The 25314-nt window shown below is 37.5% G+C and overlaps 2 protein-coding genes across 2 annotated transcripts in view; one reads left to right on the top strand and one right to left on the bottom strand.

Annotated features, from left to right (window-relative positions):
• The window catches only part of LOC593168 (protein unc-45 homolog B), a 37626-nt gene extending 20258 nt beyond the window's left edge, over positions 1-17368 (bottom strand). Inside the window, exons 1-16 of the mRNA XM_792659.5 lie at positions 17256-17368; positions 14674-14878; positions 13989-14164; positions 13452-13541; positions 12528-12695; positions 11742-11910; positions 10713-10874; positions 8980-9148; positions 8198-8360; positions 7361-7590; positions 6346-6487; positions 6059-6199; positions 4820-4935; positions 3491-3671; positions 2708-2823; positions 1639-1756 (exon numbers count right to left, since the gene is read on the bottom strand). Of these exons, the coding sequence (XP_797752.4) occupies positions 1639-1756; positions 2708-2823; positions 3491-3671; positions 4820-4935; positions 6059-6199; positions 6346-6487; positions 7361-7590; positions 8198-8360; positions 8980-9148; positions 10713-10874; positions 11742-11910; positions 12528-12695; positions 13452-13541; positions 13989-14164; positions 14674-14878; positions 17256-17270 (2361 nt within the window). The 5' untranslated portion in view covers positions 17271-17368. The remainder of the gene's footprint in view (positions 1-1638; positions 1757-2707; positions 2824-3490; positions 3672-4819; positions 4936-6058; positions 6200-6345; positions 6488-7360; positions 7591-8197; positions 8361-8979; positions 9149-10712; positions 10875-11741; positions 11911-12527; positions 12696-13451; positions 13542-13988; positions 14165-14673; positions 14879-17255) is intronic.
• Positions 17369-19837: 2469 nt separating this feature from the next.
• LOC586851 (myogenesis-regulating glycosidase) lies at positions 19838-23514 on the top strand. Its single transcript, XM_786614.3, has 3 exons — positions 19838-19954; positions 20999-21261; positions 21697-23514. Exons 2-3 carry the CDS (start codon positions 21016-21018, stop codon positions 23443-23445), a joined length of 1995 nt encoding a protein of 664 aa, XP_791707.2. The 5' UTR covers positions 19838-19954; positions 20999-21015; the 3' UTR covers positions 23446-23514.
• Positions 23515-25314: the final 1800 nt, after the last annotated feature.

Genomic DNA, 25314 nt, shown 5'->3' with positions numbered 1-25314 from the left:
ATTTTGCAGAAAAAGGATATAAAAATAGGATACAAGTAGTGCACCTCTTTTTCAAAAAGAAAACCAAACTTTTATTTTCAGAACTATTCCTAAATAATTTAAGTTCATTTAACTACTTGAATGCCAGTCCTTTTAAAAACGGATTTCTTTCCATTAAGGTATGAGAGCACTCCTTATAAGGATTGTTTTCTTTCCACAAAGGTATAAGAGCAGTCCTTATAAAGATTGGTGTCTGTCCAAAAAGGAATAAGAGCAGTCCTTATAAGGACTGATTTCTTTCCATTGAGGTATGAGAGCAGTCCTTATAAGGATTGGTTTCTTTCCACAAAGGAAAAGAGCAGTCCTTATAAGGATTGGTTTCTTTCCACAAAGGTATAAGAGCAGTCCTTATAAGGATTGGTTTCTTTCCACAAAGGTATAAGAGCAGTCCTTATAAGGATTGGTGTCTGTCCAAAAAGGAATAAGAGCAGTCCTTATAAGGACTGATTTCTTTCCATTAAGGTATAAGAGCAGTCCTTATAAGGATTGGTTTTTTTCCACAAAGGTATAAGAGCAGCCCTTATAAGGATTGGTTTCTTTCCACAAAGGTATAAGAGCAGCCCTTATAAGGACTGATTTCTGTCCACAGAGATATACATGTAAGAGCAGCCCTGATAAGGATTGGTATCTTTCCACAAAGGTATAAGAGCAGTCCTTATAAGGATTGGTTTCTTTCCACAAAGGTAAAAGAGCAGTCCTTATAAGGACTGATTTCTGTCCACAGAGATATACATGTAAGAGCAGTGCTTATAAGGATTGGTTTCTTTCCACAAATATATAAGAGCAGTCCTCATAATGACTCACCCATGTGATGTTATATCAAACGTCCTTTATCATAAGGATACCAGCATGGTACCAATGTCATAAACATTTTTGATATCCATTCAGTAGGTCATGCAAAGGGTAGAGGGGCACGGAAAAGAGGATATTTTTTGGAAATATTTGGAATCCAATCCTTATAAGGACTGCTCTTATACCTTTGTGGAAAGAAACCAATCCTTATAAGGACTGCTCTTATACCTTAATGGAAAGACATCAATCATATAGATGTCTAGATCCAGTCAATGGGCTAACTGGTAATGGTATCACCAGCACATATAGGATAGGGGGGGGGGGGGGTCAGGATACTTATCCAATAAATTAAGCTCTCTTGTTTACTGTTGGATTTAATTAAAAAAACAAGCATCATAAGCATCAGATAACTGTTCATTTTGTGAATATTTTCCAATTACAATATTGTCAACAGAACGCTGTGAATGCTGTGATTGCTGTGAGATCCGAAATCGGCAGCCTAGCAGAGCCGGGGTAATAGTTAGAGCCCCTTGAGCACCATGCATGGTAGATAAATATCCAATATTATTATTATTATTATTATTGAAAGATTCATAAGATCTGGACAGAAGGGGTGTTTGATTTCTGATTGAAAATTATTTGTCCAGATAACTAACCTGTCTGGATGCATAATGTGTGGGGATACAAATAACCAGAGATAGAAGTAGATCAAAATCCATGATCGCCAATCTCTGGAACAGACAAGTAAGCTAACTAGCAAGCAAGCACGCAAATGTAACGAGGAATAGAATAAAAGGTGTGACTTACTCTTTCATTAAGAACAAGGTTGCACATACACTCCGTAGCTGCTTGCTTGATCATGTCATGGTCCTCTAACATGTAATTCTCAACTTGCGAGAAGCCGGTTTCTTTGATTATCCTCGTCCTGTATGAAGGTTCAACATAATCATAAGGTTATGAACATGGGTGAAAAACACCAATAGGGGCAAGAGTTCGACTGTTTTTAAAAGCAAAAATAGCAGATGTCACACATTTAAAGGTACTATGTCCCATTTGCAGGTCAAAAAAATGAAAAGGTTAAATTCCAACAGGATTTGAAAGACAAAACTTATGTAGAGCTTTCCTCAAAACGAAAGGGTTTAAAAATGGCTTTTTGTCGGAAAATATCGACCAGTAGTTGTTGCATCGACATAAGTGATTGCAATCACCTAAGTAATAGTCTGAATTTCAGACCCTTGTACCGAATGGTCGTACGTTTTGTGCTGCACAAAGAGTCGATCAGTTTAATTTTGGCCATTACAAGAAGTGGGTTATTGATGTAGACAAACGCTCATGCACCTGTTACAGCTCATTTTATGTATGTTATTACCATAGAAAAAAAGATGTCAGTCAGTCACTTAATAGTGTTTGACGGGAAGTCTAGAAATTAAAAAGTTTTTCTTGCATAATTTGAATACTAGGACACTTCTAACGTTTAAATTTCACAGATAGTACATACATGACATATCCATAATTCCTGCAGAATTTGATGTTTGCTGCAAAAGGGACAGAGTATCTTTAAATATATGACACTGAAGTATATCATCGAAGTCCAACAGAGAGCAAGACTTTTATAACATAAGTCCTTTCAAATTAAGCTTAAAGATAAATGCACAATAATATTTGTTGCGGTAGTTGTTTTACAGGTAGCCAGTGTAGTGCAATAAGTGATATGAGATAAAAGAAGAAATGCAACTTATTGTATGTAGACAATGTTATGATATTTTTTTCTGTAAAGAACATTGAAATACATAATTTAATGCAATTTGACATGATCAATATATCATCAATGTAATCATTTAAACTGAGTAATTAACCGCACAGACATGAGACTGACCTGACTGCATCATTCATAGAAGCAAGATTAGTTAGAGCCATGAGGGCCTCAAAGTTCTGTAGGCCTGTATTCTGCACATCTAACAACTGAACCAAAGGACGAACAACCTCAAGATGCTGTAAAACAGACAGAAGAAATCAAATGTATAAGTAGAATGCGATCTCTCCAAACAGGCATAGAAAGTTGAATTGGTTAGTAGATTAATAACATTAATAGACATCACAGAACATTATCTTTCTCTTCAATTGGTTAGTGAACAGAAACATCAATGTGCTTGACATTGATGTGAACCAATTTAGACTTCAATAAAATAGTGTCCTCTTCTTTTTTTTAGGCTGGAACAAAATTATTAGCCTTTTCTGACAAAAAACTAGGCAAAGACAGGAACAGGGAACAGGAAAAAAAAGTTTAATTATCACCTTTTTGCTTAATATTCCTCAGTTCCCAAAATTGATTCTTAAAAAAAAAAAAATTGCAGTCCTAAATGACAGTGTTTTCATAATGCTTAGTTTCTCCCAGGCCCCCCCCCCCCTCCCCCAGTCAGGGAGATGCTCAAAATAACCCTGTAATAGCCCTGTAATAGTAATGTAAGGGTTAAGTGGCATGAGAGTACTTTAACAAAAAATTGTACATGTTTCAAGCCACATAATGAAAATAACAAAAGGTTTCTAAACTACAATAAAACCTTGGAATTTGAAACCACATACTGGACATAAATTTATTGACTCAATATCATTTTTAGCTGCTCCTCTCGTCATCAAAGTAAACAATTCACAAACGTACCCTCTGTCCTGGGAAGGCAACCTCTGGATTCATGGTGATACCGATCTTAGCCAGGGCCTGAGCAGCTCTTGTTTTTCCTTCCAGAGTACCTTCGATTGCTAGGGGGACCAAGGCCTTAGCCCCGCCCTGCTGCACGACTAAACCACGATGATCGATATCCTCCACCAAGGCTAGATACACCCTGTACAAGAACAGATCACTTTTAAATGATTTTATTGCGAAGATGAGAATTGTAAAACTTGCAAAGGTTCCACTTTGCATTTGGAGTAACGCCTCTCTGAGTGATGGGGTTTCTATTTTCTAGTTTCTCCTGAGAAATGTATATTACTACACTTTCCCAATTAGATTCCAGTAAACTTTGATTACAAACTTTTGATGAAGAGTTATAATTTTTACCCGAGTAAGAGGGTATTATCATGTAAGTATGGTGAAAATTTATAACTGATGCATTTATAATCGCGGTAGAGGTTTACGGTACACCATGTGTAAAGTCCTAGAAGGACTAAGGAAAGTGGATAGAAAATAGAAGTGAAATGGAAAGGCGAGAAAGTGGAGGTTGGAAGGAAGAGTATCTTTCGAGAGTATCTTTCTTTGATGCATTTATATGGATATAAAAAATAAATTAGTCTGAAAACAAAATTATTCTACCTCTATGGGCATCAGCAGATACATTTACAACTAAAATATTCATACCCTTACCAGCTTCGTAATGTTTTAAGTATATGATTTATGTTTCTTGAGGATGTGACATATTATAGCATACATCTAAAAGTATTCAACAAAGGCCCTAATTCAGCCCGTTCACCTTTCATTCTTGAGTTACAGAAAAAGCACAAGCTTTAAAAATTGTATGAATAATTCAGTTGTTAATTTTAATTAATGAATTAATAATGAGTTTTCACAGGAAGGACACCTTCTCCTTTGAAGTGCTCCTTCATTAATCTCGAAAAGAAAATACAGTTTGCAATATTTTGTTATATTACATTGCTTAGACCAATACAGAAACGTGATAGGTCCAGAGCTCGTCACGTAATATCAATTGCGAGGATCGTAATTGTTATATTTTCCTGGCCGGTCACTTTCCAGTACTATATTCACCATTTACAGGACAGAATGGGCATTTTGGCATTAAAAATGGCACACACACAAACAAAATATACCCCCCCCCCCCCAAAAAAAAAAAAAAAAAAAAAGGGTATTTTTTTGTTGTTGGAAAATCATACTGTCGTATTTACTTCTAAAAATCGTACAAAATACGATTAAATCGTACTGGTTGGCAAGTCTGCTATATAGGTGTTAAGTGTTAAAGGATATTAATGTTTTCTATACCTGCTTAGGAGCTCTCGACTGTTTTCACTCTCTGTCTTGGATAGCGCCACCAGTGCTGGTACAATGCCAGCTTTCAGAAGCTTCTTTATCCTCTGATCAATAAAATTAGTGGCATCCTGGAGAAGATGTTAGGAATATAAATATAAATGTGTATATATATATATATATATTATACAGTTATTGACTGGCAGGGGGTGTAATATAACATTATTTGGACCGCTAAAGAGAGTTATATTTCCCAAGTGGTTATATTTTCCCGAAGCGCGCAGCGCTGAGGGAAAATATGGTCACGAGGGGAAATATAACTCCCTTCAGGTCCAAATAATGTTATATACCCCCTGCCAGTCAATTACTGTTATATTAGATAGCCCTTTTTTGTGGGGGGGGGGGGGTCCAAAAATTGTTTGCCCGAGAAAAAAATACCCTTTTTTTCTCGGAAATTACGGAAAAATAATCTGTCGAGATAGTTCAAGAAAGAAAAAAAAAAAAAATTGGGGGGGGAAAAAAAAAAAAAAAAAAAAAATCGAAAAAAAAAACAAATTCTTACCCAAAAAGCATTTTTGGGGGAAAAAAAAGAAGAAAATGTGGAAAAAATAATTTCAAGGAAAAAAAAAATTCATGAAAAAAAAATATTGACAAAATTAAAATGACCTTCGGTAATGGTGTAATGTGTGTAATTGGTGACATACAGTCCTCAAGAGGGCGACATGCATTGATTAAAAATATATTCATTTCACCAGCTGGTTAATATAACACCGAAAAGTGACCGGCCAGGAAAATATAACAATTTGGATCCTCACAATTGATATCACGTGACGAGCTCTGGACCAATCACATCTCGGTATCTGTCTAAGCTATCTAATATATATATATATATAACAAAACATACATTATGGTAGTTGTAAATACTAGCACTAGAGAGGATTTACTACATAGATAAAGTATTTGTCATATTATCATTCTCATTGTTCCTACTCATAAATTGTATTGTTTGGAAGAAGATAAATGTTCATTTGAATTGAAGAAAAAAAAATTGTCATTCTGGAGAAAAGGTTGGCTAATATACAAAGCGGTGGATGTATGGACTGCTTGGGTCAATTAGATATAAGACTAGACATTACTGTCATAACTTCTTTCAAAGTCAAATGATTATAATAAATGGTTCCTCTCATGTATCCTGCATTGATATCAGAAATAAGATGACACGTAGCTCTATGGACTTAAACATTGACCTCTAACCTTTGGATGTTCTTCAGGAATGTGCTGTTTAGCATAGCGAGCTAACTCCACCAGCTGAGGCTCTGGCTTCTGTACATCGTAGCAATTGGTCAGATTCACAAACGTTGATACCACTCCATACAATACAGTCTTATCTGATGTCTGAAAAAATAGACAAGTGATGATATAGTTATGGGAACCTAGCCCAGAAAGCCTTTATAAGTTTGTTCTTTAGTTTAATAGCTAATTTAGTTATAATGTATATTTCGCATTCTTTAGAAGTACTGATGTTAAAGTGCTTTTAATACCTTGGAGAGATCCATCAAAGCTTGCAGTGTTTCTGGATCATCAACGATGGCTTCTTTCACATCAGCATCTAGTGACAGGTAAGCCAGGCCCTCGGCTGACCATTTCTTCAGGTCGTGGTCTTTCTGGGAATTCACCAAAAAACTGTAGAAAAAAAACACAGTTCAAATTCAAAGACGAAATGCCATAAAAATAATTTCATTCTAAATAACTAAGCTATCTAGAACAAATACCATACAAAGAGCACAGATAAAAGACTACAAATGACAAAAGACATAGGTATATCGCAAAATATTTTCTTAAGTTATGAAAGGGAAACAAACCTATGTGTGCATAAAGTTTTTAAAGGTCCCCTCTAACCCAACTAAATTAGCCTTTCAAAACATGAGTGCACCTCTACTTATTATATTCCAGCCTAACATTTTTCAGAAAATCTCTATATTGACCAAAAATGATAATAACCATCCATTTTTCACAGATCTCAAGCTTGCTGGGCTTCAAAAGGGTAATACGGTCACGCAATACAGCTCCGAAACTAGGCTCTTTTTTTTTTAGCGTTTTAAGTCGTCATTTTTAAAGCTAGATTCCAGAATTATAGATGATTTCTAAGAAAAATCATTGTCATATTCGGAATCTCCATCAATTTTTTTCTACATGTCTTTTTTGGTTAGAGGGGACCTTTAAGATAACTGGGATAAAATGATTGAAGTGTAATATAAATGTGATTGGATGAGTATATGTGCGCTTGTTAAAAGGCGACTGGCTGGAATGTTCCCCGGTGGAGTGTTGAATGTAGTGTTAAGTTCAGAATCATGGTTGAATCCTGTCGGAAGGGCAATGAAACACTGCAAGAACTTCTGTCGGTTACTTGCAACAGGTAAAGTGCCATAGAAAAACAATTATTAATTATTGCATCTTGGACTTTGGAAAAGTAAGAATACTGAATGAAAATGAAACAGTCACCGACATGTTTAACTTTCATGTTTCTTACAGATCACACATAATGGAGACATTTACCTTCTAACTTGTTTGGCAAGTTTAACAATCGATCCATCAGCAAGAGGCTTTAAACTGAAGTCTGTTCCACCCGCAGATCCCAGCTTGCAGAGTCCTACCAGTGCCCTTACTTTGATGTGGTCATTGGGTGATTTGTAAAGGTCTTTCATGATGTTGATTCCATTCTGTAGGACTCCTGTACAGTGTTCCTTCTTACCCGCAGCGTAGATAATGGCTTCTAGAGCTACTCTCTGCCAAGAAAACAGAAAGAAGAACATTGAGTAACTTGTTCAGCTTGAACAGTTGTTTCTTGAGCCACTCTCTTCCAATGCAGAACATAAAGAACAATCAAAGAATGACTTGTACGGCTTTTTCATTATTGGAAATTTGACTGACATGTGTGTTGTTTAAAAAAGAATTTTCACATGTTTGAATAACTGCATTACATAATGGCAACCCAGATGTGCTTAAAATGAGGAAATGATGTTCAGAGTCTTCTTCATGCAAATGTCTTCCTAAAACAAAACAATTATAATAACAATACTCAGTTTTTATATTGCGCTTATTACAATCACTAAGCGCTTCCAAACTTGGAGATTATTAGCCAGGCTTTAGCTGTGCTGCCATTACGGCGCTCTAGCATTTCAAAGAATTAATACCCGCCAGGTACTCATTTACATCACCTGGGTTGAGTGTGGCAAATGTAGATCAATGTCTTGCCAAAGGACATTATTATTATTATGATTGCCGCCGCGGGTTTCGAACCGCGGACCCTGTGATTAACAGTCCCGCGACTTAACCACTCGACCATGGCACCTCTACAATCCCAACCTGACCATAAATCAATTCAATGTGTACCTGGTGAACTACATCACTACTGGCTGCCATGGCGATCATAACCTGTAGGACCCCCTCACGGGTCAGAAGTTTCTGGCCGACTTCTGTAGGTCCTTGCAGCAGGGAGGAGATGGCCGTTAACACTTCCATGTTGGTCTCCATGCTGTTCACACTGAATTTCTCACTGTAAGTCAAAATAACAAATATAAGTCATCAATGGGATTGCTATCCAAACTTACAGATCCAAGGAATGTTAGATACATTTTAAGGTTCATTCCCAATTTTGGGGATGCAACTCAAAATGAATGGAAATTAGTCATCAATGGAACTGCTTTCAAACTTATAGATCCAATGAATATTAGATAAACATTTAAAGGTTCATTCCCTAATTTAGGGATGCGAATCAAAACCAGTATTATAGACAAAGCCATGTAAAGTAACCAAAGATTGAAATGTTACTCTAAATCATTAGCTTTCCGGACAATTTACAGCAGTTCTTATCTCAAAAAAGATAATGTGATTCAGAAGGAATAAAGAGGAACTTGTATACCTTATTTTTTCAGTTTGAACGAACTATCAAATTCAATTATTTTCACTGACTGATACTTCATAAATCAAAACATCATAAATTCAGTTACCAATTTTAAGTACAAATTTTTCACTTCCTAATTTTTGACATGAAATACAACACACAACATTATTCAATGAACATTAAGGGCAAAATATACATGTAAACTTTAAGAAATTTGGAATTTATGAATGAAAACAATAGACTACATTAAGGAAAAATACATTCTACAAACCTAACAAATTTATCAGCCATGTCTTGGTAGTATGCTCTTTGTTTGTCGCTGTGCATCTCCTCATACAGCTTGTCAAGAGCGACAGAGGCATGCATGCGTGTGTTTGATGTGACACGAAGACGTTTTAGTTCAGGTACCTGACCAGCTACATTCATCAGTTTATGTAAGCCTGGATGGACAGACAGACAGACAGAGGAAAGGTATGAATTCATTGAGTTAGTTCTATAATGAATATCATTTCAATACTTATTTCATTTTCAAACAAACTGTTGATGTGTTAAAGTGACAGATTTTGACATGGCTATGAAAATACTTATTGTAGAAACATTATGAACTTCTCTTGAAACGTAAAAGAAAAGAAAACAAATTGAAGCATAGTAATCATTTTGAAAGGAGAAAATGACACTGAATCTAAATTTTTTTTCAAAATAATCAGAATTTCGGTTATTCAGTGGTGCAGATTTTTAAGACATCATTGAAACTAGGAGTAATTTTACATTTCAGGCCATTTTTGCAATCCATATATTCTTGCTTCTCATATTAAACCTTTGGTACTGAATATTCAACATCAATTTTTTGAAAATTAAAGGTAAAGACCAGTATTGGAAAGGCCCAATTTCAAAAAATGAAATGGAAGCTCTCATTACCAATCATGTGAAAAAATATGTTTTGACTAATACATGATGATAAAAAATTTGCCGGGAAACCGCCTACTAATTCATATATTTGGTAAATTTGTTTCTCTCATGGTCTGTGAGAGATATAGGGTAGTCCCATATACATCTTGCTGTGTATAGTGCTTGTAACTTTACGAAGGATGGGCCAAATTTCTTATCATTTTGATGATTCCAGAACCTTGCAGATGCTAGATGCTAGATGATCAACCTTTTCTGATCGATTCCACAACGTTTCTTTCACAATGCAATCGCATGACCATAACTGGTCTTTACCTTTAAGCATGTTTAACTAGTTTTATCTCAGACCATTATTTTTTATCTCAAAGATCTATTTTGGGGGTGGGACACTGTCTTTACTTAATAATAATAGTAATATTGGATATTTATATTATACAAATAGTGAATGGCCATGAGTGCAATGGTAAAAGCTTTTGCACGAGGTGAAAGATAAGAGACGCTATATTCAACAAGGTGCTGCCAAGTTGAATGGAGCGTCTCATATTTCACCGAATGCAAAATCTTGTTCATTATAAAGACCATTCACTATTTGTTTTATACAACGTCTTGGACGTTAATGGGCTTAAAAGAGTTTTCCTGGGCCTAAATCTCAGCGATTTTTTGTTTGTGTTTAATTGATGAAATTGCCGATAGTGAGCACCCACTGTTAAGCTGGCATCAAACCATGAGCGTACCAAGCTTTATGTTTATTGTGACGTGGAGTATAATTTTGTTTGATCCATTGGTACCATTGCATGGCGATGTCACTTACCTCACCATATACTTTGTACATCATTAGTGACATCAGCGTGCATGGTGCGAAAGGATCAAACGGATTTGCACGGCTGGAGAATGATGCCGTTCAACAGTACTTATAGCGCATGTCATGTGATCAATAATTGACCAATGAGGTTGCAAGAATCTTAGTAGGCGTTGTATAAAGCACACTTATCCACCATGCATGGTGCTCAAGGCGCTCCAACTATTACCCGGCTCTGCTAGGCAACCGATTGTGCCGCTCACAGCATTCAAGGAATTCCTTAATTACTGATTACTGACCTCCATTTGTAAGGAAAGCCATGGCTCTTCCTGCTCCTTCTTTCCTTGGGATGAACTTGATGATCATATCAATGACTGCATCCCTCCCGTATCCAGAGACAGACTTATCAGTAAGAAGACCCAAGAAGAATAGCAGCAACGCTTTGAACTCATTGGAGTAATCTACAAGGAAACATATCACGTGGTTGAAGTCAAATATGTGTATCAATCTCCCATCAGTCTTCAAAGGGGCAAGTGAAGAGTATTTGTTCTCTTTGTGTCCCATACTTCACAGGGTAAATTAACAAATAAATAAACACTAAACATAACATTTCACTTGAAATTTGGTCAATTTCTAGTACGGCTTTCAACTCATTATAATTATCATATTGTTATTGATATGTACTAAAAGATCACTTTGCTTTCGAAATATTGAATATTGAGGGTGTTTACCTTCTGAAGCTAATGGCTATGTTCGGAATATCTACTGTTGTCCCACATATATACGTATGTTTGTTATATGAGAAATAATGAGTGCAGACTCAGATAGTCATGGTCACGGTTTGTTTATGACACAAGCGACTGGGAATTAGACATCAAATTAGCTTACGCAGGTATATTTTGGTACAAGACGAACAATATGAGACCAAATACCACGTCTTATTCAAATTATCCTTTTGCAAGTACAACTGAATATATTTTATTTCAACTCTTTTTAAAACCCATTTCAGCATAGCTGGAGTTATGAAAACATCAATGACATCATCAACCGGGAGGTCGTGGGTTCGAACCCCGGCCGCATCATACCAAAAGACGTTAAAAGACGGGAGTTGCTGCTACCTTTTTTGGCGTTCAACAATAAGGGATAGAGCAAGGTCGATCTGGCGCTGCTCAGGGGTTGGCGGGCTCACGATCAATTGGGCAAAAAGAATTTCCATTTTCGGTTTAACTTAATAAAATTTAGAGTGGACTTTAAAAGATTATTATTATTATTATTATTATTATTATTATCACCAATAGAAGTCAATGGTGACAGCAGTGTGAACTCACCTGGTACCACAGCTTCTTCACTGTGCTTAGCCTCCTGTTTATCTTTGCCCAGCATTGCTTGAATGGCAGTGAGAAGGATGCCTGCAGCAGCATTAGCAATGACTTCAGAATCCATAGCGATGTACTTGGCAAGAGTTGTTAAAGTGAGTTGTGCAATTACAGCAGTTGCCTGTAATAACATATTTTAGAAATCTTTTTAAAAACGATTAAAGCTAGTTTTCCCACTTTGGAAAAACAACGGATATGGCACGATATTCTTCATTTCAACTTGAAAACATAATTACTCACAAGATTGTGTTTGCTTGTTTGAATATAATCATATTTTTCAAAATGGCAAGTCCAAGATAATAACTAGTTCGATACTAAGCCCAAGATAATTCAGGGAAGAGTCAGAGGAAATGCACTTAATAACCACCATCAAATCATATCCCAAAGTTTGATAATCTGGCATCTGATACAATACTGTAATCAACACAATATTGACACTGTCTGTATGTACCGGTATGTATGTATTATGTATGTATTAAGTATGTACTATCTAGGACTTGCCCATCTACACATCGGTATATGGCTTTGAAATTCAAAAACACCCTTTTATCACAGTTTAACCTCTTTAAGTTTCAGAGTGTACGTCTCTTTAAAGGCATTACAATAGGCACTTATGGCAAAGAAATGTCGTATTCATAAGGCCAGGTTATCAGTAGCAATATATCTTGTTGAATTCAATCAAATCTGCCCCAAGTCTGTTTATTTCATTCTGAGCTTCCCCAGTATACACAAACTTACCCTTGATCTGTGTCCACCACAAAGGCAAGAGATAACTCGTAGAGCTGCTACTACTAATTCAGTATCCTCTAACGTCATGAGCTTCTTCATGTGCTCAACACCGTTCTCTCCAAATATCCTTTCTGCTCCTGCTGGCTCTCGGGCAAGGACAATAAGATTGTTGGCTGCCTGAAAAGGTCAATACAAGGATAAACGATGAGGGGAACTCTCATGACAGAATCATAGATGTAGTAATACCACAGTCACATAAACATGACCGATACTAAAGCAAGAGTAGATGGAAAAAAACTAAAAAAAACGCTTACAAAAAAAAGCCATTACCACAATTCCACAATTAATCAGGTATGGAAGTGTCAATGAGAGATGGGACAAGTATTCTGATTAAAAAGGAAAAAAGACTAAGTTTAAGAGGTAGTGTCCATGGGTGATTAGATGACAATTCATATTCCCATATTACTCCAGTACAGCTCCTCCCAGATAACTATTATAGGTGGCTAGACCATAAGCAATTAGAAAACCGCCTTGTTGGACTATTACAACAGAATCTACCCCAAACAACATATTTTACGGTCTCTCTGAAAATATAAGAAAACTGTACATTGTATACGTGGTATATTAAACAATGTTGCTTCTTTATTTATTTTTCTTTATCTTGAAAACAGAAGTAATGTGGGAGCCCTTTCAGCTTTTTTTTGCCTTAAGTTTGTGATTTTTCAGGGCAGGGTACAAAAAAATGTTTTTTCTGTTTACATGAGCAGTTAAGATTTGTGTTGTAAGAGAGAATTTTTCCCAGACATATATATTCAAGTATTTTATTGATATTTTAACAGAGCTCTTTTCTAGCTTTCAAGAGCTAATTGGCTCACAGGTTCCATGTATTCTTTTCGCTGGTTCAGGATGGTCGCTGTCTTGATACAGACTTACCTCTCTTCTCTTTTCTAAACCTGCTGATTCATCAGCAGCAATGGTGAACATCTGTTCTACTTTGCTATTGGTGGAAGTCATTGATTTGACCTAGTGAGAGAAATCAAGATATTGCAATGTGTCAGAACTCAACAATTACCAATAAAAACATTTGCACATCAACTTAAAAAAAACAAATAAAAAAAAACTGCCATGTACACTAGATAACTGTGTCGGGCAAGGTCTTGAGACATATTTCTGATAGAAAAAAAATTATATTCCTATGCAGGCAACATTATATGGGCTAACATGTAAAGTACGCAAGATCCTGGACAATCCTGTTATAACGAAGGTCCTCATTATGAACACCCCCCTTATAACTAATCATTTTTAAAATTTGAAAAACACATACCGGTGCTCGGTATGTTTTATTTCATCTGATGTACATACATGTACATACTTTGCCCAGACAAAATACATCACTCTAATCCGTTTTGGAAATAATCTTCTGACAGCATAACAGTGTACGCGTCAGGTTTTAAAGTTTAAACATCTTACTTTTTCTTTGAGGAGGACATTCATTCTTGTTAGCATTGCTTGAACAGATTTGTTGTTTGGATCCATATGGTTGAGTTGCATGGCTGATTTGAAGGCTTCTTCAATCTGACCTAGAGCCTCCAAGGCTTGACACTTTCTGAACATGGCCTTGAAGTCTGAAGGATTTAGGTCCAGAGCTGAAATACATAGTAAAAATAAAGCTTAACATTACTCAGTCTGGATGATTAGGGCATTAATCTATTCTTACTGCCCCCATCCCCCCACAATAAACAACAAAACAAACACCACACATTCTAGGAAAAATGACTATCATTTACAGAATAAACAGAGGAATTTTTCTTAGTAGTTATATATTATGTATTTTTTAAATGTGATTGCATTTTTTATTTAGTGTTTGACAGAAGATCATAAGGAATATGTGGGAGAGGCATGAGGGATTATGAAGGACAAAGACAGGGTTGAGAGTGTCAGAGAGGAAGGAGAGAGGGTCTACACAGATTTGGGAGTGTTGGAGACTGACGATAGAGGACCAAGAGAGCAAACAGTATTCAGGAGTAGACAAATGGATGCCTGTGAAACCTAATGAGGAGTTGATGCGGAGAGGAGGAGAGGCTCAGAGGGCAAAGAGGGGTGAAGGAGGACTACATGTACAACAGATGTTGGAGAAAATATGAGAAATAGAGACCTGCTTTGGCATCCTGAGCAGCCTGTTCATTGTTTTCTAGCTTGAGATGACATGCTGCTCTGTTCTTATAGAAGACTGCTTGGTCTGACTTGGGCAAGTCCTGACCCAAGGTGAGAGCCTTTGTGTAGGCTACTATAGCTTCATCATAGTTCTCATCCTTGTAGAACTTGTTTCCCTCTTCCTTGTACTGGAGAGCTTCAGAGTTCTGTAACATAAAACAATTAAAAGAAAATATTATCATTTTCTGTTTTAAACTACTTTTTACGGTTTGAAGATCACGCACTGTACAGTTTGCATCAAACATGTATACATTGTAGAACATACTAAAAAGTTCATTTTAGAAAGTGGTATCTAATCTATTTATTTCAGACTTACAGTCTCCATCCATAGGCTGCTTAGGCTTTGACTGTTTGACAGTTTAAAAATCTGGCCCGGCATCCACGGCAATCACGGCCTGTCACGTTTGGCCATCCTGTTTTGACCATGGTGGCCTGAAACGTGATTGCAGTGGACGCCGGGGAACATAATGTAAACCTACCATTAGTTAGTGGCTACATCGTATATGCTGCCCTGTAGTGTATGCAGTAAGAGCAGGAGAGGGCAGCAAATGAAAGTTTTCATCATTACTACAGGTGTATATTGTTTTGAGAGTATGAGGTTATACAGTGCACTCAACACATGGTGCTTCAATTCATTTTTAAAGACATTCCACATTATTGGGTATTTAACCAACAAAAAAATTCTTGAACATTGTATTATCAAGATTGATGCAAAATTGCTAATATGAAAATTATATTGACATAGAAAAAGTGGCATTTTCCTGTTCTAATTAATACAATTGTCAACACATTACCTTTGTGTTTCTTCTTATCTTCATTGCAGACACATTAATCATGAAGGAAGTACAGAGTATGCACTATGCAAGAACCTCTGCTTATATTATAAATAAGTGCATTAGCATACTTATAATAATGTGCTTGTTCACAACTTCAAGAATGTGTCACAACTCTTAACCATGAGTGAAATTCAAAGGGGGATAACAAAAATGCTTTTCTTTTCCTGCAACAAATCAAAATGCTTAAAAGCACTATTATGCTTAGAGGGTAAGTAATGTTATTCAATGTCTTAATTGAAGACAATTACCACAAATTAGACCATATTCCCACAGAAACACATACCCTGCTAGTCAAATGTCACGTTCATTCCAGGGCTGTCAACTTTGGGGAACTGCTTCAAGAAGGATTTTTCAGGGGTGATAGTGAGCACTATAAATAAAATCTTCTGTTTTCTTTACTCTACACCCCCCCCCCCCCCCTTGAGCAAACAAAACTTTACTCAACACGTACCCCCCCCCCTTATTAAGCAAACAGTTTTTTTTTTACTCAATACCCCCCCCCCCCCCCCCCCCTCAGCCTTGAGCTGCTTCGTCCTTATTTACCACTATCGAGCGAACCACAATGGAAAAAAAACCATTCAATAGTTCCTTATTATTTTGGTACGGTAGATTTTCATTTTACACGTTTGGCGGGAGGTTTTTCCAGAAACCGGGTGATTCTCCTTCGTTTGCGGGAGGAAGGGCGTGGTGGAGGGAATCTCCCACCACGAATTCGTGGGACGGCAGGAGAAACAGCGTGGTGGCGTTAGATGCTACCTCCAAATGCAGGAGGGTTGACAGCCCCGTTCATTCTCTCCTACAGTAATTACTCTATCTCTTCTTAGTTTTTAACAAATAAAGTTATTTTTATTTTTAATCTAAACAATACAAATACAAATCTATGACTATTAATCTGATATTTAGTTTCTCCATTTAATACAACCAAATTTTGAATGTATTTCTGAAAATATCGTCCCGCCCACAATGGCATCCACATTTAGACCTAGACTCTATATTGGATTCACTAAATCACAAGAACAGAGACTGAATTTTATATCAAAATTATAAAAAATAGACCTATGGAGTATTGACCAAATAGCAGCATTCACTAGCTATGACAGTTTGCCGACTTACTAATACTAAGTAGGTTCAACATCACCATTCACCACACACATATTACACACGTTGTTTACATTGTGCATCATCAAGATTGTCCAACCATACGTCTATGGTCCAACCCATCTCAACCGCGTGTGTGTTTGGAATGCAAAGAATGTCATTGTGAACGCTTGTGAAGTTTCCAGAACAAGGCAGAAGGTTCATGATCACTTGTGTCTCGACTCTTGGATTCAACATCATTACGAAAATACAAATGAAAAAACACCTCTGTGTGCATTAATATGAACAAACACTAACACTCTATCAAATCAATATATCACACTTCGGAGTATTTTCGAAGACGAGAATATCATATTTTTGTGCGTCAATAGTCGGAAGTATTGAAAATTACGATCCTTAGCGGACCAACGAGAGATCCTATACGCTAGACCGCCGGCGCACTCAGCCCCCAGCAAAGGCCCTACCATACCATCTTTTCTTTGTGATAATAAAGCATATAAACAGACTAAAAACGAATCAATTTAAATTCTCGATGAATAATAAACATACATATATTTATATCACCAGGAAAAACAAATGATAATCTTACCGAATCGTCCGACATAGTTACTTTACTCAGTTATTTCACGGATAGAACTTTACTTTAGTGCACACACGTATTATATCGTACAGCCCTCGCATATATATGACAACCTCAATTCCAGAAATGACGTACCGTATGTGAATCGCAGCGATGCAAATGCATAGAGTTAGGCTACGTCAACGTAGTCTATACATTCTGTTTATTTTCATGTGATGGTTAATTTTCTCCTGCTCGGCGTGCCGTTATGTAGCATTCCATTCCACTGAGAGAGCTGTGATCATTAGAACAAATTTTATTTTGTTTTCATCAGCTCTTTCCTTACATGATAATTCAGTTTGGATCCAGGATTATCTGATTGTGTGTGAGTGTATTTAGGGGCCGGGGGGGGGGGGGGGCACTCTCGGTAAATAAATGCCGGGGCACAACTAAGGGGCACATTTATTGGTTTTTATCCCGCCCCCCCCCCCTCCCCCACTCCGGGGTCGGAATGACCGCATGCGTGTTACCAAAATGTTCGGTAAAGGAGTACTTTTCGTGCGACAAAGTCCGGCCCGAGAATTGTAAGAAAAGGGGGTGTATTTGACTTTCACCCGGAGATTTCTTTAAAAAGGTTTTTTTTTTTTTCCTTTTTTTTCTCATCTCTTTGGACTCCTGAGAAATTATTCAGAATTTAGGGGGGTACATTGAGCATTTTTCCGAATTTAGGGGGGTCTCCAAGGCAGGAAAAGCCCGCGAAAAGCCCGCGAAAGGGGGTTCGGAAATGTTGGCAGTCCTCAGATAGGGGGTGCTTTCAAAAAGAGGGAACTAGCATATCCGTACCCTAAATAACACTGAGTGGGGGGGGGGGGGGGGCGGGGTTTTTATAGGCCAAGTTGGGTCAAGTTTGCCGCCGGCACGTGCCCTCCGCCGCCTCCCTCCCTTCCTCCAAGTCAGGCCATTCCACCACCGGGGAACAAAATGCCTTAGACTGGGTAATATGGTTAATTCTATTCTTGCAGTCCGAAAACTGTGTACGCTGGTTACATTATAATGTACCCCCTAACAAAATTGTATTTAAACCGGCAAACCAAGTTAATCAAAAATTTGAAAAGGTTTCCTATAAAAGTGATGTATCTCATTACAGTATCACAACATCAAAAGTAATATAATTTTAAATTCTAACCCATTTGTGTTGTATATGGTTTTCACGACGTAAATGAAAATGTTACAGATATTGATTAATACTTCATTATGCTTTATTTGCAATCTATAAAGCGATAGTGTTGGAAATCAATTTAATACAAATGTAGTAACGAGAATATAAACAAATATTTTTTGTTTAAGTTGAAATACAAACTAGAAGTAGAGGAAAACAAAAACTAAGACAACAGATTTGAATATATAGTAAGTGGATGAAGACAATTACTGATTTACAATCTGCTATTAAGTAAATAGAGATATATAATTTGATTTGATCTCATTTAAATATGTGATTAAGTGCTTTGTTATGAATATTTATGCACGATGTTATTCATGATTTTATCTGAATAAATATTTATTAAAAAAATAAAAAATAAGCAAAAAGTAATATAATTTAGTTTTGGCTACACAATTATTATCAGCATCGTAGGAATGTAAGTACATATTTCATGATCAAAGAGATTTTTCGCATGGAACAACAAGCATCCGTTTTAGTTGAAGTTCTAATTGATCATTGATTGATTAGTTGATTATTTAGTTGACAGCTTCACGGATTGAGCCCTCAATAGTAGGCTAATGATCGCATGTGTTGAGTGTCCAAATTAAACGAGGATAGAGCTGACATTGTATATTATACTGTTTGAGCTTTAATCTATGCAAATATTAAATGCAAACAGAACAAACAATCATTATAAGCCTAATATTAGTTAATTAGTTTAAATTCATTGCATAACAAATAAAAGATAAGAGGGAAGGGAGAGAAAAGGAAAGAAACAGAGAGAGAGAGAGAGAAAGAGATAGAGAGAGAGAGAGAGAGAGAGAGAGAGAGGAGGAGGAGGAGGAGGAGGAGGAGGAGGAGGAGGAGGAGGAGGAGGAGGAAGGGGTGCTGGAGTGGGGGGGGGGGCGGAGGGTAGCCCGTTTTCACAGTAGACAAAAATGATCTGCCTGTTTTCTTGTTTTTAACACAAATTGTTTGTAAGCAATAATATTATCGACAATGTCCATTGCTGATAATCTGTAATGATGAGAATGAGAAACGTGAGCCCCCAAGCTCCCCTGTAGAACTGATCCTTCTAAAAGTAACCGCCCTTTACTTGTGGACAGTATAATCCTATATTGAAATGACAACACAAGACCTTCTTGTTGATAAAATTGGTTTGAATAGTGAAGGGGAAGAAAAAGCACAATAAAACTGCCTTTGTCTTTTATCTTTTTCTGGGTGTCACTGAACTCGCCTATGAACGTTTGCTAATCGGTTAGGTCAATTAAGACTTGATTGGCTTAATCGTTTATCTAAACCATGGACTTATCTCTATCTCTATAACACAAGTAATAAAAACAAAAGGGTATAGGATTGTGCTCTTTGAACCTGTTATTAAAGTTTGTCACAACTTACTGATCTTGTGATTATTTCCCAGGAATATTTCGTCTGAAGTGGTGTGTGTTAATCACAAAGGCATCAGTTGGTTGTGTATATAGGCCTAACATTTTTAGGTATATAAAACCTCAGAAAGACCAGATATTGGGTAAGACTAGTAAATAAGTTATTGTTTTCGAATATTGGTGCATTGATTTGTTAATATTGGTGTTAATGTTTTTGTTTGGTTGAAAAAGCTGTCAATAATACGCATTTATCCCAGTATCAAAATAATTATCGTTCATAATTTGTCTTATTGTTCAATGTTGTTTTAATGTACGTTGGTTTTGATTTGATAAAGCATTCGATCTCTCTATCATACTGTAGCCATTATACATGTCGTGTGATCAGATCTCACCAGACGAGTTGTATCATACCGGTGTGTGTGTGTGTGTGGGTGTGGGTGTGTCTGTGTGTTTGTGTGGAGGAGGGGGCAGGGCGGAGCAGGCATTGCACCGGTGAAATAACCTCCACATTTGTTTAAGTTTTTTGTTGTAAGATAAGTGAATAATATATGTACAATTGACCTATAAATTATGTTTATGTACTTTTACTTTTACTAAGTTTACTTTGTTGCTATTATATATACTGCAAGTTACTTTTTGTTTGATTATTAAAAACGTTTATTTATTTTATTAAATTGTATCTTTTGTTTGTATTCACACATTTGGAGGAATGAAACAAAACAAAACAAAAACATTGTGTGTGTGCTCGCGCATGTGTGTTTGTTCCTCATTGTTGTTGTTTGTTTTACACTGAAATAGAATGTGCTGCATCCGATCTATATCAGATCATGCCGTTCTATTTCCTTTTTTCGTAAAAAATTTCAACCTAATGCGAAGAAAAAAAACGAGAAGGAAAAGGTTTTGGTAGGATATCCACAACCTTTTCAAATGGGAAAAAAACTGCAATAAAATACATTGTAAAAGTGGTTAGAATGATTAGGGTCGTTATATGAAAAGTGAATAATACACCTGGTGCAGAGTTCTCATAATTGTTTTGTTTTGAATTTATTTGGATGATTTTGGTCAATTAGATATCAAATACCATTATACTTTGCAGATAAACTAATATAAATGATGTTTCGGGCATATTTATAACAAGTCTTTATATCTCAACGTATTACCTGAAATTCACTTGAATCATTTTCCAGTTCAAAGATCATCCGAGATGTCGAATGGACTCATGCTTGGTGTGAAAGCTGCAATCCTGACTGCAGCTATCATAGCAGCCGTCCTCTGCGGCATGCTGCTCATACCCGACAAGGACGATCCTCAACGCGACTTCCAACTCGTGTTCAACGATGACGTGATCGAGATCAAGAATGCCGAAGATTTGAGACTGATAAGGGGACAGGTCGGGGTCATGTTTGAGGAAGGCGATGCTCAACAAACACCCTGTACAAAGGACGAATCGGTGGGCAAAAAACTCCTGAATCAAACATTTTCAATAAAAATATGTAGTCCTAGCTATTAAAACAAAAAATCAAAGCAGGGCGGAACTATGTTAGGTCAGATAGTAACCATATTATGTCGAAGAAAAATGACCCCTGACAAGAAAATCAAATAAAAAGACATAAGGAATATGATAGTTGAGTCAAAATAAATCTTGGAAACATCACTTCCAGTGCTTAACACTCGTTTATTCCTCTCTTATGTAGTAGCAGAATGTAATTAATGAGTTATCGTTATGTTGTTTTGAATGTAAATTTCTTACTGAAGCGAAATCAAGGAATGAAATATAAATGTTTTTTAAATTAAATAGTTAGCATGTATGAGTCAAGGAACTTCAAACACAATCAACACAATAAAGGATTAATATACAATGTTGACATTATTTGTTACTCGACAGGTCATCGAGTGTTACGAATGGCCTTCGATTGCCAAGTTAGAAGTTCGAATCGAGGAGGACGAGAATGTGACGTGCCATGACTACCAATGGAGAGCATCAGCGGAGAACATCATCCTGCAGGACTGCTACGAGATCGACGAAGCCCACTGGTACGGTGGAGCAGCCATCTTCAACCAGCACTGGCCAATCAACGAATGGAACGAGCCAATGACTATATTTGGTTCAGCCAATATGTACAGGAATCCGACTTGGTATGGCTCTTTGGTCGAGCGATATTTTGTGTCTTCCAAGGGCGTCGGTGTAAGGCTATCCCACAACACACCTCTGTACGTCAGCATCAACGCCAGTAACGATGGCAAGATCTGCTTCAGAGGACAATATCCACTTAATGCAGATTCATATTCCTCTTATCCAAACCCGAATAACGACTTGCCTGTCTTGGATTATAAGATATGTACTGCCAAAGACGTCGTCACTGTTCATGAATACATGTCGAAGAGGTTTGTGAAGAAACCTACAGGCATGCCGGATACCCGAATGATGAAATCACCGGTCTGGTCGACATGGGCTCGGTACAAAAAGTTCATAAACGATAGAATTGTATTAGCCTTTGCACATGAGATTATTGATAACGGTTTCAATAACAGTCAAATAGAGATAGATGATGGTTACTCTTACAGAAACTTTGGAGACTTCATTTTTGACCCTGAAAAGTTTCCGGATCCTAAAAATATGACCGATGAGTTACATGCTCTCGGCTTCAGGGTCACATTGTGGATTACGCCATTTGCCAACCAGAATACAGAGGCTTGGAAAGAAGGTGACTACAATGACTACTGGGTGAAAGACTCGGTAGGAAATACTGCCGAAGTGTTTTGGTGGAACGGACCACGAGCTGGAATGATCGATGTCACTAACCCAAAGGCTGTTGATTGGTTTGTTGGAAGGCTCAAGCAAGCACAGGCAGATTATGGTATCGATTCGTTCAAATTCGATGCGGGTGAGACACAGTACCTTAGCAGCTACCACACCAAGGAACCGTTGATCAACCCCTGTGAGTTTACAACAAAATGGGTCCAACTGGCTGGACAACTAGGAAACTTGATAGAAGTTAGATCTTCATTTGAGAATCAGGGACAGTCAACTTTCCTGCGTATGATGGACAAAGATTCTCACTGGGGCTGGGACAATGGTCTCAAAACCCTTATCACCACTGCCCTTACGTATAGTGTCCTTGGTTATTCCTATGTCTTACCCGATATGATCGGAGGCAATGGATATCCATTCTTTTCTATCTTTCCTGATCGTGAACTATACGTCCGATGGCTCCAGATCAACGCCTTCCTTCCCGCCATGCAGTATTCAATCTCACCATGGCAGTACAACGACACCGAGATCGTTGAAATCGCGCTTCGGTGGACGAGTTTCCACGAGAATGTCGTCACTCCGAAAATGATCAAGCTAGCCGAGGAAGAATACATCACAGAAGGGAAGCCCCTGGTCCGCCCACTATGGTGGATAGCTCCGACTGACCCAGAAACCTTCGTCATCGACTCGCAGTTTCTCGTCGGTGACGACATGCTTGTGGCGCCCATTATAGATGAAGATGCACGGTCACGTGATGTGTACCTTCCAGCGGGCCTATGGAAGGATGAGATACACAATTCAATGCATGAAGGGGGCACATGGCTTCGTGACGTCAAATGCGAGTTGGATGAAATTCTCTACTATACCAAACAGGATAATTAACTGTCAGCTACAACCAGACACCCCGCCCCCATCTCGAAGGTGTGCATATTTTGCGATTACAATGGGAACTTTGAGGTGTACATAATTCTCGGTTGCAATGATATTCACCCAGCAAGGTATTCTAGGTGAGATATAATTATACTATCATACTATAACGAATTAGTATCCAGAGCCAAATGATAAGCCTAATTCAAATGTTTCTGCATCGTTATGAGCAATAATACAGTAAAGTATAATTATTTGAAAAAATTGATGATCGCAGTGTATACGTTTCAAGACGGAGATTATTTAATGAAATTGGTCGTTACGTGTTTGTGGTTATAATGTGCAATTGCGACCCAAAGCGAATTCAGATATCACCAGATAATTTTTCCTATAAGGAGAGTCCCAACTAGGCCAATCAAATTGATTCCAGTGGCGGATCTAGGGGGGGGGGGCACAGGGGGCACATGCCCCCCCGGCCCCCCAACAAAAAAAACCAAAAAAGTTCTGCTCACTACCCCCCCCCCCCCCTGAGCGAATTGTTTCGGCCGGCGCGATTTTCAAATTTTCTGGAGCAAAAAAAAAAAATTGGGCCCCCCCCCCCCTCTAAGAAATCCTGGATCCGCGCCTGGATTCGATGCACTTAATGGTAAGCTAACTTCTACAGGGCTCGTACTAGAAAACATAAACATTATTATTGCTACAAAATGAATAAATCATAATCATTTTTTTCATTTTGATGCAATTGTTTTCATTTGAAATATTTTTTCTAAGAGAAAATGGTAGGTATAAGCATAAGAACATAGTTGTGTCGATCTTAAGTTAAAATCGTATGAAATTGAGTGATAACTTTGTTCTATCCGTCAATATTTTCAGATCCAATCCAAAAAATATTAATAGTACCTTTCCAAGGCGCTGCACACATTGTTCGAAATGTTTTGGCCACTTACACAATATCACTTTAAAGACTTTCAATATTAAAAATGTGCTTTGAACATACTTTCCTTGCTCTTTGTGTCGGCCTAATCGCACATTATGGTCGGAATCAAATACCGTATCATATATTGAATACATTCACCCAGCCGGACAATGCTTTCATGACCCCCCCCCCCCCCCCCCCCCAAACAACTGCCCATAGTTTCTTTCTTGGACAACCATGGAAGCTATTCTTGGCCCAATCAGATCGTCGTCTGATTCTCATGACTTTTGTTTTGCTCGTTGGTTTCGAGTCCCGTGCTGATGAGCAGACAAAATGAACAAAATGATTGTCACCGGGATGTGTGTAAGAGCTAGCACCCCCCCCCCATCTGCTCTTGATACAGGCTTGGGTTCAGGGGTAAAACACTCTGTTTATCTGACAGAACGCTAACTGGAAGCTCCGTATATATGCAGCAGATGCTTCTTCCTTTATTGCAAAATCAAATACAAAAAAAAAAATAATAATAATAATTAACAGTTTAAAATGTAAGGGGGCACATGGCGCTGTTTAATATATATGTAGGAGAATAGAGTGTCGCGTATCAATGTTTTTCTTCAGAAAGTATCTAAATAAAAAGTGGGAAAAAAAGAACATAAGGAACAAAGAGAAGAAAATTGCCAGTGTGTGCATGTGGTTGTGTGCAAGTGAAGTAACACGCTACATTTCTCGCAAAGAGTAAGGTGTATACCTGGTGTTTTGAGTGCCTGTATACACAACTGGTAATTCGCAATAGACTGCATAAACCTTTGAAGATAAACAGAAGAAGAAGAAGAAGAATGATAACATTACGAACCTCTCGGTCACCTCCAGGTTTAAGGGTATATGGGGGTCCTCGGAAATAGTTGTCCGGGGGTATATTATACATAAGCGGATTTTTCCCGTATAATCCCTTTTTTCACTTACGGGTG

Source organism: Strongylocentrotus purpuratus, unplaced genomic scaffold (assembly GCF_000002235.5).
Source record: "Strongylocentrotus purpuratus isolate Spur 01 unplaced genomic scaffold, Spur_5.0 spur5_scaffold_7, whole genome shotgun sequence".
Lineage (NCBI taxonomy): Eukaryota > Metazoa > Echinodermata > Echinoidea > Camarodonta > Strongylocentrotidae > Strongylocentrotus > Strongylocentrotus purpuratus.
This window is presented reverse-complemented; position numbering and strand designations above follow the sequence as displayed.